Genomic DNA, 20,263 nt, shown 5'->3' with positions numbered 1-20,263 from the left:
GTAAGATAAAACCAACAGGCCACATGATTAGTTATAAAAACCTTGATTAATAATCATTGACCTAAGTTTCAAATAAAACTGGAAGATTAGTTAAATTATATCACTACACCTCTTGAGTCCTTTAAATTTGTCTTTGTGTTTTTTCAACAAACTTTCAGCTGGTAGAAAATACTGTGTAAGTTCACACTAGTATCTTGGAGTATCTAAATGCCAGAGTAGTCATTCAGGTTTTGATATGATTACAAATCTAACATTTACACAACTAACTTGATTTAAAGTGTACTAGGCTCTCCTTTCTTCATTATCTCCTAACGACTGTTTCACTGTATATTGGAGGTCTTTGACCTTTTATAATTACTGCATTCTTTTCATCTGCACTTCAAAGCCAAACCTGTTGTTTTGCATTCCATATTAATCTTTTCTTTAGTGGTCTCTTTATAGTAGGATAGTTAAGAAAAAATAGAGAATAAAAGAAAGAAATGACAGCATTATTAGCAAGAGTAATCTTGAAAATGTTCTATATAAAATGTTTGGTATGTGCACATTGTATACCTTAGCAAATACATACGTGGCCTGGTTGATGTCCTTTGGATTTCCTCAAGGAAATCATTGGTCATGATCAGTAGTTTTTTTTAAAAGCTGCCGAACTATTTTTTCGAAGGAAATCTCATCTGGAATCTCAGTATTAAAATAGGAGATGCTGTGTTTGCAGATTCATGGTAGAGGTAACATAGAATATGTCTCTGGTAGGCTAGAGCCTTAACTCAGCCACTCACTTCCTTCCCTTCTCCTTCCCCTTTAATAACTTCTGGGGCACAGCAGTCTTAAAATTAATTTTAGTCCTGTTACCCTTTTTCTTCTCCATCTATAAATTCTTCTCTGGTTTAAAGGAGGTAAACTTGTTGCTTTCTTTACTATAATTATAATGCATTCGTTTGCTTTTTGGTTGGTTTAATGAAAAGACATTTTTGCCAATGGACTGTCCCATACCTCCACACTGGGAAATTCTGCCTCAGAGGAAAAAACCTTCACTAAGTAATCTGTATGTTAAACAACAAAACACTAAGTAATGTATATGTTAAATAACAACCTTAAATATCCTAAAGTGCATATCCAGTGAAGTATTTAACGAATGTTATCTCAAATAAATTTTGAAAATTTATTGTATCTTCCCACCTCATCCCTTTTTTGGAGATAGCCAATGCATGTTAGCATTTTGAAATCTAATTTTGTTTACCCCATTTGAACTCATCCCCTTTCACCCCCATTTAGAATATAGCCTTCTCAACCTGTCATTGAACACTAATTCTTAGGATATACTTTAGAAAATGGTACAGAACCATTTTGAACTTTACATTTTATTTGTTTACTAGCTAGAAAATGCTTTTTTCAATATAACTGTTTCAGAATTATAACATTTTGTATGGGTTTTTCCCCCCCATTTTTGCCTGTTCAAGAGTACCTAGTCAAGATTTAAGATGGAATTCAAATAGGATCCTGCCATGCTTAAAAAATTAGTTTAACCTTATTCTGAAAAATTATGTTTTCTTGACTCTATTTTTTTATATAAATTAAGTTAGCAAGGATATGAATAAATTATTATTTGGGGATCTTTTATTTTAACATAGATTTGGGGTTCTTTTGTTTTTGAGACGGAGTCTCACTGTATCACTCAAACTGGAGTGCAGTGGTGTGATCTTGGCTCACTGCAACCCCTTACCTCCTGTGTTCAAGCAATTCTTGCACTTCAGCCTCCCGAGTAGCTGGGACTACAGGCATGCACCATGATGCCTGGCTAAGTTTTATATTTTTAATAGAGACAGGGTTTCACCATGTTGGCCAGGCTGGTCTCGAACTCTTGACCTCACGTGATCTGCCCGCCTTGGCTTCCCAAAGTGCTGAGATTGCAGGTGTGAGTCACTGCGCCTGGCCGATTTAGGGTTCTTTAATAAATGTTAACTTAAAATAATTTTTAATGTAGTGATACTTTTATTTCTGGGAAAATAGAAGATTGATTATTGTTTGAGTTTGGTAATTTTGACAATGAAACGAAAGTAGTAAACTGCCTACCCAAAATTGCTGGTGCATCAGTCTACCTCCTGAGTAGATGGCCAGTTATGGTGGATTTCTCTAAGACTTCTGGTTTGTGAAGTGAAAACATACTGGCATTTCATTGGACATATTGAGTTTTATTTACAAACACTAAAATTTTGAAATATTTTTATACAGTAGATTAGTTAGTTCTTGATGTAAGATATCATAGAAAAAATAAAGAGCATTTAGGTCTTAGAATTATATAGAGCTGAATTTGACTTGAATCCTGGCTCTGCCACACTGGTAGTGTTACCTTGAGTAAGTTAGTTAATATTCATTCATGTATTTATCAAGAATAACTGTATGCTAGGAGTGGGGTAAGAGGGTGATGTGGGGAGAAGATGTAACATCTGTTTTTAAAGAATTCAGAGGCTATGAACATTCGGTGCAGCTTCTCTGAATCTGTTAACTTGTTGGCAAAATAGAAGTGAGAAAACTTTAAATACTCAAGATGGTACTTAGAGGAACAATATGTGTTCAGTAAGAATTAGGCTGTGTATTGTTATTCATATATTTAATTGTAGGCCCACTCAGAGACATAAAAATATGTATTAAATCCCTTCCTTGTTGGGGGACCATGATGCTTTAAGAGATTTATTTTAAGTTGTTTAGTAAGATTCATTCATTCAGTCAAATATTAATGGTGCTCCTGTGAAGTTCAGGAATTTTTCTGGCACCAGAGGTGCTTACCAAGTTTCTAGAATTTGAGGGCGTGGTGCCATTGCCTTGTGCTTTTGCTCTTGGTTTTAATTTTTGACTAAGCAGGAAAGTTTGTCAAACTTCAGAAAAATTACTTGTATTAGTCTAATGAAAATACTTGCTATCTGTTATAGGAACACACATGTCATTTGGAACCAGAGCCACCATCTAGAGCAGGGATCTCTTAACTTTTTTTGTACAAGGCCAGATATTTGTGACTTTATGGGCCATTCTGTCTCTGTTGTTGCTACTCAGCTCTGCTGTTGTAATGTAAAAGCAGCTATGGACAATACCTAAATGAAAGAGTGTGGCTGTGTTCCAATAAAATTTTATTAGGAATACTGAAACTTGAATTTCTTATAATTCTCACACCACAAAATAATCTTTTTGTTTTCAATTTTTAAAATTTCAAACATTTAAAAGTATAAAAACTGGTTCGATCATACAAAACAGGTGACCAAACTGATTAGGCCCACAGGTCATAGTTTACTGATCCGTTATCTAGGGCATAATCTGTGAATTGGCTATAATTGTTGGATAATTGCCAGGCATTTAAGTGAATGGTCCTTTTTAGTAGGGATTGTGTATATCAGGTTTGTGTTCTGCCCCTTTTTTTCTCATCCAAGTTTACTTTTATACACTAAGTATGTTTGAGTAGTAGGAAACTAAGGAAAAACTTAATAGGAAAAAACTAATAGGAAACACTAGGGTGACTTTTTCCCCCCTCATCCAGTTAAGCATTGGAAGGTCATCTTGTCAAGGCTAATTACTCTAGGATTTTTCATCCGCTTCATGTCAAATTCTGTAACTGAGTATCAGATAATATGTACAAGATCTTCTCTACTTGGAATTTAAAGTAGGAATTTTTATATTTTAAATAAATTGTGTGTAAATAACAGTATAACATCTCTTGAGCACTACTGAATGCTATTTTTTTGGTCTTGAAACATGGTTTTATATTGACTGTGATAATTTTGTATATTAAAACTGTCATTTAAAAATCTGTTATCTTGTTTTCTGTAGACACCAGAGAAGAAACAATCGGAATCATCCAGGGGAAGAAAGAGAAAAGCAGAAAACCAGAATGAAAGTAGTCAGGGTAAGCACACACCTTCCTTCAGAGCCTAGTAGACACTTAAAATCAATTGTTTTAATTTTTAACCAGTTAATATTCTAGTTGTAAAATAATATGAAGTTGTAAATCTTGGTGTGTGCACAGGTAGTTAGTGTATAATTATTGCTTTGAGGCTTTTCAACGTTGCCCTTACTGTTTTCATTTGGGTCCTAGAAAGACAAGTATCATATCCAAATCTGGCAAGCATTAACTTATGACTTTTCATTTTTCATTCTTTATATGTATTGTATTGAAATGACTTGTTTTTGAAATAAAAGCTTCAATCTCATTTTAACAGAACTACTTAAACTTCTCCTTTTTATTTTAAAAAAGGCTATAAAAATAATTATGAGACTCTAGTTAAAGCATCTGTTTTTCTTTCCATCCTTTCTTGCATACCTACCGTTTGTGATATGAGCTAAGAAAATTATTTTCATTAAACTAAATATCTTATAATGAATAGAAAAATAGTACTGTCATTTAATTTGAGCACTCAAAATTAAATATAATAAATTAGGCTCTTAAATCGTGTATGATGACTTTATACATAATGTTACATGTGTTGGAGCCAATCTTTAGCCATAAGATCTATGGCTGTGAACCCATGACTTACTGGTGTATATAGGGCACACTGGAAGCAAGGAATATATTTGTAGCAACTGTCTTTGTGGAAGGAAGGGGTAAGTCATTTTAGTGCCTTTTCTGAGGTGTATTGTATTTTATATCTCAGTTTACACTGAGCTCCTTTTTGGTCTTAGTGTAGCTCCCCCAAGTTGTAGTTAGTGGACTTGGAGCTTTATTTATTGTAAAGATATAATAATTGTGATGATTTCAACTGTTCTAAAAACTCAAAAACAAGCCCCCAAATAAGATGAGGCTTCTGGATTGGTTTAACCATGTTTTTTCCTTTGTGGTCTGCCATCTGCAGAATTGTCTGATTATTTTTGTTTTTAGGATGGTTGCCTAAATGGTTTTTTCTCATTTCACCTTCCTTACTTATATTTGCTTTAGTCTGGCTTTAAGTGTTTTTCCCCCCTTCCTTTGGAGTAAACTTGACTTCAAGTCCAAAGCAGACCTCTCCTCTCATCTTCTGCAGGGTTCCCCAAACTCCCGGTCTTATAGTCCTTGGCCTATTGGGAACCAGGTCGTATAGCAGGAGGTGAGCAGCAGGCCAGTGAGCATTACCGCCTGAGCTCTGCTTCCTGTCAGATCAGCAGCGGCATTAGATTCTCATAGGAGTGTGAGCCCTATTGTGAACTGCACATGCAAGGGATCCAAGTTATGCACTCCTTTATGAGAATCTAATGCCTCATGATCTGAGGTAGAACAGTTTCATTCGAAAACCATCTTCCCTACTGCCCGCAGTCTGTGGATAAATTGTCTTCCACAAAACTGGTCCCTGGTGCCAAAAAGGTGGGGAACTACTGATCTTATGGACTAGATTGGTCATATGTCCATTCCAAAACTAGTATGACCAACAGAGGTACTATTGCCTTAAAAAAATGAGGCCATCTGTAGGTGGATAGTGTCAGAAATTTAAAAAAAGAAAAAAAATCAGGCCCATCTTTGAAACTGGAAATGGAGGAAATGGAATTAAGTTCTTAAACATACAGCCTGTGTGGAGAAGGGATGATACTTGAACAAAATTGGATTTCTAATAAGAAGGAGAGAAGGGGACCTGGAAGTGGAAGTTGTATAGGAAGGAGTCAGCTTCCTCTGAAGTTACATGTACCACATAGGGTGAAGGGTGTTAACAGAATAAAATTTTCATTCAATTAAGGAAAAAGAATTGGGGAAATAGCTTCTGGAGTAGGCAACCAAAACCATCTGTCTTCATTAAAATATAGCACCTCTTTACAGTCTACGGAGAAATTATTATAGACAGAAGGGAAGTTCCTTTAGCATAAGATGTTTACAGTCATCTCTTACCTCTAAATAAATCTGTGCAGAAGTAATGTTCAAAATTTCTAGGTAGCATTGGTAGTCCTGAATACTTGTTTAGTTTTTAAAAATTCCCCCCACCTTGTTCCAAGAAGAAATTTAAAGTTGTTGAACTTTTAAGAATACTGTTTTTCATCTTAGTAATGGCTGGCACATAGTAACCACTTAAGAAATATTTGTTAAATAAAGTAAGTGAATGCATGAAATAAGTCAGCATTGAATTGATAAATATGTGTTTGTTTATATTAAGCAAAGCTTTTGACTTTGTCATATCACTAGTTGTAACTTGAAGAAATCATGTATTCTATATAGTTCCAGTCAAGGATGGCTACTTCTCCCCTAAGAAAGCATCTGTAGACACCATATTTCTTAGCATGTTCTTAAATTAAGACTTGTAGGACTGATGAAGAATCCATTTTAGAGCAAAATATTTAAAAAATAATGTTATCTCTAATGAGCTAGTTCACTTTGTCAGTATGGTCATATATGAGCAATATTTACAATCTAGTTTTTAAAAAACATTGTATTTAATTTGGGAATAGTTTTTAGAAAATCAAAATGCATTTTATAAAATAACATTCCTATTGAAGCGTGTTACTGTCAGTTTGACAGGAATCATGTTATGGTTTGTACAGGAATCATGTTATGGTTTGTATAACTAAAGCTGTTTTATTATTTACAGGTAAAGGTTAGTTTGTCAGTGATGTAATCGCTACTTTTTTATTTACTGATTTGCTTTTCTGAAATTAGTAGTTATTAAGCAGTATTAATAATGTAGTTTTATTTTATTTTATTTATTTATTTATTTTGAGGTGGAGTCTCACTCTGTCGCCCGGACTGGAGTGCAGTGGCTGGATCTCAGCTCACTGCAAGCTCCGCCTCCCGGGTTTTACGCCATTCTCCTGCCTCAGCCTCCCGAGTAGCTGGGACTACAGGCGCCCGCCACCTCGCCCGGCTAGTTTTTGTATTTTTAGTAGAGATGGGGTTTCACCGTGTTAGCCAGGATGGTCTCGATCTCCTGACCTCGTGATCTGCCCGTCTCGGCCTCCCAAAGTGCTGCGATTACAGGCTTGAGCCACCGCGCCCGGCAATAATGTAGTTTTAAAACAGGATATCGCTTACATCATTTATTTGTATGATTCTCCAATAACTGGAACTTTTAAAAATTGGCATGTCTCTGTTGAAATGTCACTTGATTTTCATATTTGTGAAGTTGACAGCTGATGTCCTGCGGACTCTTTAATATTTTTTTGATGCCCATCAGTACCCTACTAACATCATGCGCTTCTTATATTTTAGGAAAAAGTATTGGGGGACGTGGCCACAAAATTAGCGACTATTTTGAAGTAAGTTCATTGAGGATTATCTCCTTTTCCTAATTCAGTACTATTCTGCTGTGAGCTAAAAATATTTTCTTAGAAGCACAGGTCACCTTTTGCTTACTTGCTTGATTAGAGCAGAGCTTTATTACTATGTGATATCTTTTCTTTCTAGGAAAATTAAATTTACATTTACATTGGGATGCCATTCATTGTTTTCTAAATACTTTCTCATATAGTTGTTTATAATAACCTGTAAGATAGGCAAAATACATATTAGTGTTTCAGTTTACAGATGATGAAACTGAAGCCCAGAAATGTAAAGTAGCCTACATTGTAATTTTTCAAATTTTTCTGTCAGACCTTGGCAGCAGTGACCTTGAGCAATAATAGAACACTAGGCATAAATGGGTTAACCCATTTAAGGCAAATTCTGAATTGAGGAGTAAAGAATAGAACTTAAAGTTCCCTGGCCCTCTAGCTCAAAATTCTCTCTAATATCAATACAGACTTCATCACATTACAACAACATTTGAGTCCTGTGGATGGAGATTAAGTATTTGATAGAGGCTTGAATCTAAGAGAATGAGAAAACAATAAATTTAGATTCTTACCCAATCTGGAATGTTGCCTTCTATATAGAAACACTTTTGGCTACCGTTTTAAATTAGAAAATTTTTAAGTGTAATTATTAAAACAACAAACATGGTCTACTCAATTGAAAAATATTTATATTTACTTGAGAGAGCAGAATTGGCTGATTAAGGAAAGGGCTGATTTTTTTTTTTTTTAATCCACCACTGCTTTCTTTCTTGGGTTTGTAAAATCTAAAGTAAAGCAGTTGCTGACCATGAGATACATTGCTCTTTGGTTGAGGTCAGTCACTTACTGATATCATTAATTAAGAACCTTTGCCAAAGGTACGATCAATTCAAATAAACAAATGTCTCTTGAATGCCTACTGTGTGCTAAATTTTATGCTAGGCTCTATTGGTAAAATAAATAAGGCAAAATCCCTAGGTTGCAGGAAGTTGTTTAATGAACATGCTAGGAAGTCCCCATCTGTGCTGTTCATGTAAGTAATTAAACAAGAAATGATGAAGTGGACAGTAATCTACACCCCCAGAGGAACTTTGCAGCAGTAAGTTATTTTCTTTTCCCATCCCGTATGGAAACTTGAAATAGGAGAAAAGGTAGCTATGGAACAGATCAGTTGACTTCTCTTCATGTGCAGCTAAGTCATGCACTTTGTACAGAAGAATTGATTTTTTAAGGATGTTGTGCTGTTAGAGGGAAGGGACCTATTACAATTCTTTTTATATAATGCCATGAACACTTGGATATCTTGAGACCGATGTTCTGTTTAAAATAGTTGATGATGTTCACTAAGGTCTATGTGTAGACAGTTTGGAATTTCTTGGGATTAGGGACTATATGGCTCAATAAACATTTGTAGGGAACCTGTGCTAAGATTTGGGGGGAAAACAAAATATGTTTATTGCTTTGGAGGAATTTATTTGTCTTTGAGTTGACCAGAATAACAGGTGATAGTAAGAATATAGAGTAATAAGGATCTTTATAAAACAGTCTTGTCATGTTCGTGTGATTAGTAGTCTCTCAGTCTTTTAGGACTTGGCTGACCTTAGGTTTTTTTTGTTCTGGATCCATTTAAATGACTACTTATTTTAAAATTAGGTATATTTAGATTAATTCTTAATGTCATATCTGAAATAACAACTGTCTGAGCCTGCTTTGGTAAATAATAATGTTTCCTTTTTCTTTTACTCAGTACCAGGGTGGAAATGGCTCAAGTCCAGTAAGAGGCATACCTCCTGCAATCCGTTCTCCTCAAAATTCACATTCACATTCCACTCCTTCCTCATCTGTAAGTCATCTTTCAAGTTTTTCATGCATAGTCTTTGGGAGGTTATGTATATTGAATAAGTTTTATAATTTGTTGTTTTTTATTGAGAACTTAAATAAGTTAGCATTTATCTTTTAATACATTATTTCTGTGACATGAATTAAATCCTTCTAAATTATCTGTTGCTATTAGAATTTTATTTCTGGAAGTGAGCCTCTTAAAGATTTTCTGAAGTGATTATATCCAAGAAGCATTGTTTCTGTTAAAAAGAATGCCTGTTTAGTCTGTGGGACTAACATGAGTACTCTTGTATCAGTCTGTATTCAGTTGTTGATTCCTAATTTATAACTTCCTTTACAATTGAATTTCTTAAGCATTAAAATTATAGCATAATTCCTTTCTGGGAATCCTTAAGAAAAAGGCAGGATATGTAGTTTAGTATAGATAAAGAATCACAGACTTAAAATTATCTTAAACTTTTCGGTTTATTGCTAATGTTTTAGATATAGTTCTTTTATATGCATTGTTTTGCATATTGGATTTCATTTTTAAATTTACTTTCATTGTGTGAAAGTTCATTATCTAACTAGAAAAACAATATTGGTTTTCAGTAATTTAAAGAGGAATTAAAGAATCAGAGTTTCACTTATTTATTCAAGCACCTTGTTTTTATTTCTTGTGTCCCCTTCTTGATCCTTGTCTTTAGACATACTTGGTTGTGTCTTACTCATTTTGTACCTTTCAGGATATCACATTGCTGTGTATAAAGTGAGGCATAAGATTCAACAGTAACTTTAAGAGTTGTAGTGATAGCGTTGATACAATGTTATAATCTCCTTTCAGTGAGTGTATTTTTGAATTAGTGACCAGATAAACTATGAAATTCATTAATAAATTGATATTAAACTACATAAGGGCATGTATTATTGTCCCTAGTACTAAGTTTGTTTTTTGAACTATCATAATAAATGTTTAATGTTTTCCAGAATAATTTATTTGGCCTTTTTTTTTTTTTTTAAACAATATGAAAGCATTAAGATTTCTTTTATGGCACTAGAATGTAAGCTCCATGAGGGCGGGAATATATTGTATTTCTCACTGGGTCTTATGTAGGAGGTACTTAATGAATGCTTATTGAATAAATGGTGATTAAAGGTTTCTAAAAGTCAGTTATGTTTCAATGTAGGTATTATTCTGATAGAAACTTCTGCAGAAATGTTAATTATTGCTAATTAGAAACCTGTTTCTTTTTTTTTTTTTTTTTTTTTGCTAATTTAAAATTTTTAATAATTTTTTTAGGTTCGACCGAATAGCCCTTCTCCTACTGCATTAGCATTTGGGGACCACCCTGTTGTACAACCAAAGCAGTTATCCTTTAAAATTATTCAGGTAAATGATAATTAAACTGTTTTTTTCCCATGACTTCTAAGAAACCATTGACTAACTTACTAACAACTGAGATGTCTATTTGTTTTATATGTAGTCATAAAGCAGAATTACACATCAAGAAAGATAACAGTAATTACTAAACAAAAACAACAGAATTTGTAGGAAGGAGTGAGAAACTGAAACACACAATTTACTATCAGCTCTTTAAACAACCATAACGTGTCACTTCTGTTTACTGATTCTTTCTGAATTTCCAAGTATATGTAATTGATATATTGTGAAACTGCTGTATTTTTTGTAAGTGTACATTAAAGCCGCTCATTTGACTCTATTTATGTAAATACATATATGTGGCAAATTATAAAAATTATTTGAATTATTTGTATATTTTCTACACTTAGTTTCATGAATTTTGTGCACTAAGTTCTTCATTTTAATTTTTTACATGTGGTAGTTTCTGAACGGCACTTTCTGAATGGGAGAGTAGAGTAGATGTTACTCTTCAACCTCAGCTTGCCAGTTTATTTCCATTAGATTTTATTTGTGAGGTCATATCCAAACTGTTGTGCATGTATCAAAACCTCTTTCTTTGGATGATCCTGAGGCTAGGATTACAAGTACATTCCTTCATTCACTGAGTAGATCATGAAAGGTTTTGCTGCATGAGATGTTGGTCAAAGGACGTAAAATTTTAGTTAGAAAGAATAAGTTCAAGGGAACTGTTATACACCATGGGGGCTACAGTTAAAAACAGTATTTTGTGTATATGAAAATTGCTAAGAGAGTAGATTTTAAGTGTTCACACCACAAAAAAAAAAGGTATGTGTTAAATAACTTGATTTAGCCATTCCACAATGTAAACATATATCAAAACATTGTGTTGTATACCATAAATAGATAGGTTTTTACTTATCAATTTAAAACAGGTTTTGCAAAATTCAAAAAAATCAGCTAGAGGAACGTATAGTACAAAGCAGCGGATATATTGAATTGTAATGTGAGACATCAATATTCTAAGTAATTGACCTTTCTAGATGTTTCTTGGTAAGTCTGTAGCGTTTATACACTTGAAGTTATTAAAACTGCACTAAAAGTTTTTGAGATTCACTTTACATATGCACACAGATATATTTTTCTTTACCTTTTGAATTTGGAGTAAAGTCTGGTTTTGTGTTTGCTTGAAACAACTATGTAATGGAGATAATAAAATAACTTTTTTCATTTAGACTGATCTCACAATGCTGAAATTAGCAGCATTAGAAAGTAATAAAATCCAGGACCTGGAAAAGAAGGAGGGACGTATAGATGATTTGCTCAGGGTAAGTAATGAGTCATAGAGGGGAAAAAAAATTGAATCAATTATTTGGCAACAAACTGTTTAGAAAATACGTAGCATTGCAAAAAAAAAAAATCTGTAGCTAGGCCGGGCACGGTGGCTCATGCCTGTAATCCCAGTACTTTGGGAGGTCGAGGTGGGTGGATCACAAGGTCAAGAGATCGAGAGCGTCCTGGCCAACATGGTGAAACCCCGTCTCTACTAAAAATACAAAAATTAGCTGGGCGTGGTGGTGCATGCCTGTAGTCCCAGCTACTTGGGAGGCTGAGGCAAGAGAATCGCTTCAACCCGGGAGGTGGAGGTTGCAGTGAGTTGAGATCGCACCACTGCACTCCTGCCTGGCGACAGAATGAGACTGTCTCTCAGCTTTTTCTGTTAGTTTAAGTACATGATTGAAAATACCAATTTTAAAGTGAAATATTTTATTAGATCTTCAGTAAATTGGGAATTGAGAAACTGTTGGAGAACTGGAAGGAAGTTAATAACATTTATGTGACCAACTACCATAACACAAATAGCCATTTCATATTAAAGTTTATTGATTTTATTATATGGCTGACATCTGATACCGATAGGATGAAGTAACTGCTGCAGTTCTGAAGGATTTTTAATGGAAGCTTTATTTAAAAATACATCTAGAAGTATACTTGCAATGTAAGGGTTTAAAGCAGCAGTTCTTACCCTTGATGCTCCTTAGACTCACCAGTTGGGAAGGGTGAAAGTACTAATGCCTGAACTCTACCCTGAGGGGTTCTGATCAAGTTGATGACATGGTGTGGCCTTGGACATTGGTAGTTTTAAAGGCTCTCCCGGATAATTCTAATGTAAGCCAGCATTGAGAACTACTGGTATAGAAACTCGATAAAACCAACACCTGTGATCCTACTGTGTTTGTCAGTACCTTTAAAATCCAGTGTGTCTTTTTCCTGATCCTGTCATATTTATTTTCTTACATCCATTTACCATTTAACCACTATTTTAAATTTTGTGTTTGTCATGCCTTGGTGTTTCTTTATGGTTGTATTAAATATGTGCTTACATTCTTAACAATATATTATTTCATTTGGTTTTTGAACGTTAAGTGAAATTTTCCAGTATGGACCCTTTTGCCCAGCTTGTTTTCACTGAACGTTATGTATCAGAGAGTCGTCCACTTTGATGAGTATAACTGTAGTTTGTTCATTTCACTGCAGTATTGTAAAGCGTTTTGAGTATACCATAATTTCTGTATCTTTTCTGCTTTTAGTTGACATTTTATTTCTACTTTTTCTAATATAAACAGTTCTAAGAACATTCTTTGTACGTGTCTTCAGGGCAAATATGAAAGAATTTTTCTATGGTATATGTTTAGGAAAGACATAGCCAGAGTACAGGGAGTATGCATTTTCCATTTTACTGTGTAATACCAGTTACTTCTCAAAGTTCTTTAGTCTGGTCATTTTTTTCCCCCCTAAGTGACACTCTGTCACCCGGGATAGAGTACTGTGGGGGATCATAGCTCACTGTAACTTTAAACTCCCGGGTTTAAGCGATATTTCTCCCTCAGGCTCCTGAGTAGCTAGGACTACAGGCTTGTGCCATCACTCCGGGCTGATTTTTTTTTTATTTTTTGTGGAACTGGGAGTCTACAGGCTGGTATTGAACACCTGGCTTCAAGTGATCCTCCCACCTTAGCCTCCCAAAGTGCTGGGACTACAAGCATGAGCCACCATGCCCAGCTGAGCTTTCAATATAAATTATTAGTCTTACTGAAATTGATTTTTGGTATGGCATGATGTGGTTTCATTTCAGTTTCTTTCTATATGGATAATCAGTTGTTCATCCCCATTTAATTAAAAGCTCATTCTCACACTGCCAGCTCTATCAGCATAAAATCTTGTTTCCAGTATACAAGTGTGTCTATTTCTGTGTTCTGTATCATGTTTCCTTGTTCTGTTTGTATCTCTACACAAGTACTGCAGCATCTTTTTATCATTGTTGATAAAACAATTTTTATCAATTGTTTTTGGCCGTTAGTAATAGTGAACATAAATAACATAATAATAATAGTCCTTCAAATGAGATAGAAGCTTATTTTTCAAGAGAAGAACAGAAGTGGGCAGCTCAGATATTATTACTCCTCAGTATCATATGGGTATCATATGGGACCTTGTCATTGTTAGTTCATGGCTGATATCTCAAAGGTCACATCAAGATTCTGTATATCTATTAGGGTCACAATTATGATATCTGCTTTCTAAGCAGATAACAGGAGGGAGGATGGGAGCAGAGAACAAAAAGCACAATTCTGTGTGCAGCCTTCTTGGATATTTCATTGAACAACTTCTGCTTGCATCTCATTAACCATCCTTCGCTGCAAGGGAAGCTGGGAACTGTAGTCTTTTGGCTAGGCAGATAGCAATCCAGGATAAAACATTGAATTTCCATTATTAAGGAAGAAGGGGGCTTGGGTGATCATAATTATGTAGCTTTATATTAAGTCATGATACATGGTTAAACAGCTATCCTCTTCTTCATTTTGGCTATTTTTGGCCCTTCGCAGTCTTAGAGAAATTTTAGAATCAGGTTTCAAGTTGCATATGCATCATACACACACATTGTTGAGGTTTTATTTGAGTTGCTGAGGGTCTATTAGTTTTAAATTCCGGTTCCTCTTCCTTGAAAAACAATTGTGTTGGGTATCTGATTTTAGGTTGGCAATTATTTCTCAGCACTTTCAAGATACTGTGCCCTTGTCTTGTGGATTCTACCATGGTTGGCCTAGACTTTTGATTCTCAAAGTGTGATCCTCAGACCAGGAGCATCAGCATTCCTGGAGAACTTATTAGAAATGGAAATTTTCAGGTCCTTCCTGAGACCCGATTCAGAAGCTCTGGGAATGGTTCCCAGTAATCTGTTGTAACAAGCCCTATAGGTTATTCTCTTGCCACTGTACTAATCAGGCTCATCTTTTGATGTTAGAGAGAGGCCTCTTTTCTGAGCATATGGCCACCTACAGAGTGAACAGAATTAGTATCCTATTGCTAAGGAAGAGTGGTGAGGACAGCTGTTGGGTAGGCAACTTGTGTATGTCATTTATAAGTTCAGTGGAGAAAATATTTTGTTAGTTATAAGAGATAGAGGAAAACTCACATTTAATTTGTTAATTATGAGATAGAGGAAAACTCACATTTATTTTTAAGTGATAGACACTTTATATACCATATTTTAGTTATTTTTAACAAAGTGAGGTAGATTGTGTTGCTTCTATTTAGAAATAAGAAAGCTGAACTAAGGTTCTTGTAACTTAGCCAAAGTTAACCTTAGAGTATGGATTTGAATGTGATGGATATGGATACAAACTTCCCTGTATGTACTTTCCACTGCACACTTAAGTAACATTTGACAGTATTATCTCATGGCTAAGTAGGCTTTTTTTTTCTTGTATCATACTCAGATATTTAATATTATTAGTCCTATCTGTATACAATTTATTTAGAACATTAATAATATTTCTAAGCTTTTCACATTCCCCAGTCTAGACCTTTTGCATTTTCTACTTATGTCACAGGCTAACTGTGATCTCAGACGGCAAATAGATGAACAACAAAAATTACTTGAAAAATACAAAGAACGATTAAATAAGTGCATATCAATGAGCAAGAAACTTCTTATTGAAAAGGTAGGCTAAAAGTTGAGTAAATTTTCCCTTCCCCTTCATTAGCCGCTTTTGCTTTGTATGCTTTTATAAATTAATGAATAAAATTGAGTGACAGTTTTTTTTCCTCCTTTTTTCAGAGTACACAAGAAAAATTGTCAAGCAGAGAGAAGAGTATGCAAGATCGATTACGCCTCGGGCACTTTACAACAGTTAGACATGGCGCTTCATTTACTGAACAATGGACAGATGGTTTTGCATTTCAGAATCTTGTGAAGTTAGTCATTCTTAACATTTAAAAGTTTCTAGTATTCCTTTGGGTTTTCATTGCTTTAAAAGATTATAGATTTGTAATTGTGCTCTCCAGTTCGTCACTACTCTGAAATCATAGATTTAGTACATTTGAAAGGGATATGAAACCAAGAGTATTATGATTGTAGCTTAGTAATTTCTTGATTAATTAGCATTCGTCTGTGGAATATAATATGTTATTCTAACTCTGACTTTCCGACATATTAACTGAACCTTTAGCTTTATAGATGATATTTTGAGAGGGAAATTGTTGAAAATTTAATTTCACTGGAAGATTTGTGTGTGTGTTTATCTCCTAGGATTTTCCTACTTAGTTTTTTCCCATTCCTTATGTGTTAATATTCAGCACTTGCCTGCTCTCTATTCCTAAGGAAAAAAACTTCTCTTTTGCCTCAGATATAGTAAATCATTTATCAGTTAAACTGAACATGTGGCTTTAGCATTTCTGAGGTAAACTCTTTATTATTTATTTATTTTAATTTCAACTTTTAGATTCAGGGGATATATGTGCAGGTTGTTACGGGACATATTGCATGATACTGAAGTTTGGGGTACAATTGAACCCATCCTTTAGGTAGTGAGCATAGTACCCAATAGTTTTTCGATCCTTGCCCCTGTCTCTGCCTTCTTCATCTTTGTGGCCGCCAGTTTCTATCATTCTCATCTTTATGTCCACGAGTCTCCAATGTTTAGCTCCCACTTACACATGAGAACATGCGGTGTTTGGTTTTCTGTTGCATTTCAGATCAAACTTTAAAACAGAGAAATTATAGTTACCATATTTTCTTGAGTTCAGATGGTGGTAGATAAGGATTGGTTGGCTGTTTATGTGTTAAGGAGTGCTAAATATGCTACTCCTTTTTTGGGGATGGGAGGTGGAAAATGTTTTTAAACTTGAAAGTTGGGAGTAATGCTAGCATGAACATCAGCTTTTCCAGAGTATCCAGTTATTTGAAATAGAGGCAAAACTTTCTTTCACATGCTATCACACCAACATTGCGGTTCAAACACTGCCACCTAGGACTTGCCACAGAATGACCTTCTCTCTCAGCAGATTTATTCAACTTTTCTTCAACATAGCTGTGCTAGTTATACCACAGTGAAACAAAGGATAATGTACTTGTGATATTAGAGAGTTTGGATTTCAATTCCGCAGATAATGGGACTTGTTAAAGGTTTACATATAGTGTACGTGATCAGAATGATATCTACAGTGATAGTTGTAGAATAATTGATGGGAATGTGAAAATATTAGAAAGAGGATGAATGTTTTTGGTAGTTAAGATGGAGGGATATCCAGATGAAAGGTGATTGAAGCATGAACTAACATTATCAACAATAAAGTAGAAAGCAGAAGGTAAATTTTTAGTGTTTTATGAGCAAGAGGTTCTGCTACTAAACCCAGACCTGCAGTTGTCATGCAATGAATAAAAGAGACGGTTATATAATCAATATGAATGTTCTGAAATATAAATTCTACCAGTAGTTCCAATTTCTCCACTTAACTGTCAAAAAAGAGGCCAGGTGCAGTGGCTCACGCCTGTAATCCCAGCACTTTGGGAGGCTGGGTTGGGAGGATCACCTGAGGTTGAGAGTTCGATACCAGCCTAGCCAGCAGGGTGAAACCCTGTCTGTACTGAAAATGCAAAAATTAGCCAAGAGTGGTGGTGTGCACCTGTAATCCCTGCTACTCGGGAGGCTGAGGCACAAGAGTCGCTTGAACCTGGGAGGTGGAGGCTGCAGTGAGCTGAGATCGCGCCACTGCCCTCCAGCTTGGGTGACAGAGTGAGACTCTGCCTCAAAAAATAACTACCAAAAAAGAAAATAATTACTTGTATGTCCTGGCTTTCACTAATAAGCATTTATTGAGGACCTACTATGTTTATATCAAGCCATTTATAATTGGTGATATAACCCAGAGTGGTTAGAAGATGAGAGGAGAAATAAATAAATAAAAAGTAATAATAATCTCTAAACTGTATAGTCATCCCTGAATAATCAGTCATTAATATCTATTCCAGTAATTCTTTCCATTAATATTTTAATCATTAGGATTATTACTGCTTATTTACATTTATACCATCCTGATGGTGTCCTAAAATAGCCTTAAGATTTACTTATTAAAAATGGAAATGTATTCCTGTCTCTAAATGAAAACGGATTAAAGTCTTGTTCTCACTTTGCTGTTCTTGAGGTTTTTCTCTACTCTTTTAATCTTCTACCTAGGTTCTTCTTGATTTTTTTCACTCCTGTCATATTCTGCTACTTCATCACTAAAACCATAGGGAAGGGGATGTGTGTAAGGTCAATTCTGCATTAGCAAAGTAGGAGTCCTTTAGTTCTGGTGTCAATGGTTGGGGAGAGGAGGGCATGAAATATTTGACTTGCTCTAAGTATCGTAACCATATAGGATTTGAAAATTTTTATTGGCATAGTGAAGTGACCTAAAAGAGAACATGGTTACTGTTAGAATAAGCTTAAGGTGTTGTATGATAAGTTGGTTTTTAAAAGTTTCACTGTTAACTACTTAATGCTCTGCTCAAACTGCTAAAATATCTAATCTACATTTTAATCGACATGGTATCTATTAGTTTTTAGAATTACGGAGCATTTGCAAAATTGTTTCAGATTCTTGAATGGTAAGCATTAATTTTATTTTTGTTACTTTCCCATTTTTCAGAGCCGTGCCAATTTTTCTTGCTATTTTCTTGTCTTTTTTTCCCTTAAATTATGAAAAATTTTTTTCTTATAAATTTCTTATGTTAAGGTTAATTTGTTTGATTTCAAAACACCAACTTCTCATTCCCAATTTTTTTTTTTTTTAACAAAAGTAGATTTAGAAAATATCTTCATATTAAACTCATATTTGCCTTTTGTAAATTTGTTTGCAAATGCTGTGGTGAGACGCATGTGTAACTTGTACCCCATACTTTAATAGTTTGGGGGCTTGTTTTAGCTCATTTATTTATTTCATTCAGGAAACATTTATTGAGCAACAGGTAAGTGCTGATCTCTACACTAGGTACTAGGGATACAACAGGATACTGTATAAATGGACACCATCTCTGTTCTTAGGGGGTGATGTTGTCTAACCGGACACTTTCTGATGGAGTATCTATAGGAATGATATTTATTAGAAAGGTTGAGGTGGGGAGATAGAAGTTCCCATGAAATTATATATGGCAACACATCTTTCCCTAATCTAGGGGTTTAGAGAACACCTCACTTAAAAAAATTCTTTCACATGAGACCTGAAAGATAAGTACAAGTCAGTTCACAAGAGTGGAACCAGAAGGCTACAAATGTATATTATATGGTTTTTCATGTTTTTTATGCATTTTTTTCCATTTTAACCATGAAAAGTAATGGAAGGTTAATATGGTTTTTATTTGTTTATTTTTACACAGGCAACAAGAATGGGTGAATCAGCAAAGGGAAGATATTGAAAGGCAAAGGAAACTTCTAGCCAAACGCAAACCTCCCACAGCTAATAATTCTCAGGCACCCTCTACCAATTCTGAACCAAAACAAAGGAAAAACAAAGCAGTCAATGGAGCAGAGAATGATCCTTTTGTTAGACCAAATTTACCACAACTGTAAGCCTCCATTTAAAATTTTTCTTTTTAAAAATTGTTGCCATTGAGCGTGAATGTTACTACTGGGTGTTATTTATAATTAATACTTAGATAGCAAAATTGATTATGACCAGGAAGGAAGGCAGTATTGAAAATTTAGCTCTAAATTAATAGCCCCAAATATCTGAATTCTACCTTTTTAAGCAGAGATTTAATAATTCTCTTTTAAAACAGAGACTTAGGTAGCTAAGAGGTTACCAGAATTCACCCTTTCCTCTGTGTCTGAATCAGTTAAGAATCAATTGAAAGTTTTGGATTATTCTAATTTAGTGTTTCCATTCACATTCCTTTGTCGAAGAGAATGAAATAATGTAACTACCATTTATATATTTTCTCAACCTGTGAAAACAGTTTATTAGTGGGTTATAGGTATTGTTTTTCCCTTTCTGCTTTTCTTTATTTTCTGGATTTTCTTTCTTAATGAATTATGCTTTATAATTTAAAGGAAAAAGACATTTTTTAAAAGTTACATGCTTATTGTAGAAAATTTGGAAAATAGGACAAAAAGAATAAAATAATATAGACCATGATCCCATTTCACAGAGAACACCATTGTTAAAATTTCAATAAACAGATGTATCTAAACTTATATAAATTTTCTGTTCTAGAAGAACTTATGTAAACTCATGTGAGTAGAAAATACATAGGCTGGGCATGATGGCTCATGCCAGTAATCCCAGCACTTTGGGAGGCCGAGGTGGGTGGATTACCTGAGGTCAGGAGTTCCGAGACCAGCCTGGCCAACGTGGCGAAACCCTGTCTCTACTGAAAATACAAAAATTAGCCGGGCATGGTGTCAGGCACTTGTAAGTCCAGCTACGCAGGAGGCTGAGGCAGGAGAATTGCTTGAACCCGGGAGGCGGAGGTTGCAGTGAGCCACGATCATGCCATTGCACTTTAGCCTGGGGGACAAGAGTGAGACT

The 20,263-nt window shown here is 34.8% G+C and overlaps 1 protein-coding gene across 3 annotated transcripts in view; it reads left to right on the top strand.

Moving 5' to 3' along the window:
• Positions 1–20,263, top strand: part of TLK1 (tousled like kinase 1) — a 172,587-nt gene that overhangs the window by 91,421 nt on the left and 60,903 nt on the right. For all 3 annotated transcript variants that reach the window (XM_023185933.3, XM_023185932.3, XM_023185934.1), the window contains 8 exons: positions 3,817–3,892; positions 7,148–7,194; positions 8,957–9,052; positions 10,331–10,420; positions 11,647–11,739; positions 15,307–15,417; positions 15,534–15,670; positions 19,113–19,301. In XM_023185933.3, the coding sequence (XP_023041701.1) occupies positions 3,817–3,892; positions 7,148–7,194; positions 8,957–9,052; positions 10,331–10,420; positions 11,647–11,739; positions 15,307–15,417; positions 15,534–15,670; positions 19,113–19,301 (839 nt within the window). The remainder of the gene's footprint in view (positions 1–3,816; positions 3,893–7,147; positions 7,195–8,956; positions 9,053–10,330; positions 10,421–11,646; positions 11,740–15,306; positions 15,418–15,533; positions 15,671–19,112; positions 19,302–20,263) is intronic.

The sequence above is a fragment of the Piliocolobus tephrosceles genome, chromosome 11 (assembly GCF_002776525.5).
Source record: "Piliocolobus tephrosceles isolate RC106 chromosome 11, ASM277652v3, whole genome shotgun sequence".
NCBI lineage: Eukaryota > Metazoa > Chordata > Mammalia > Primates > Cercopithecidae > Piliocolobus > Piliocolobus tephrosceles.
This window is presented reverse-complemented; position numbering and strand designations above follow the sequence as displayed.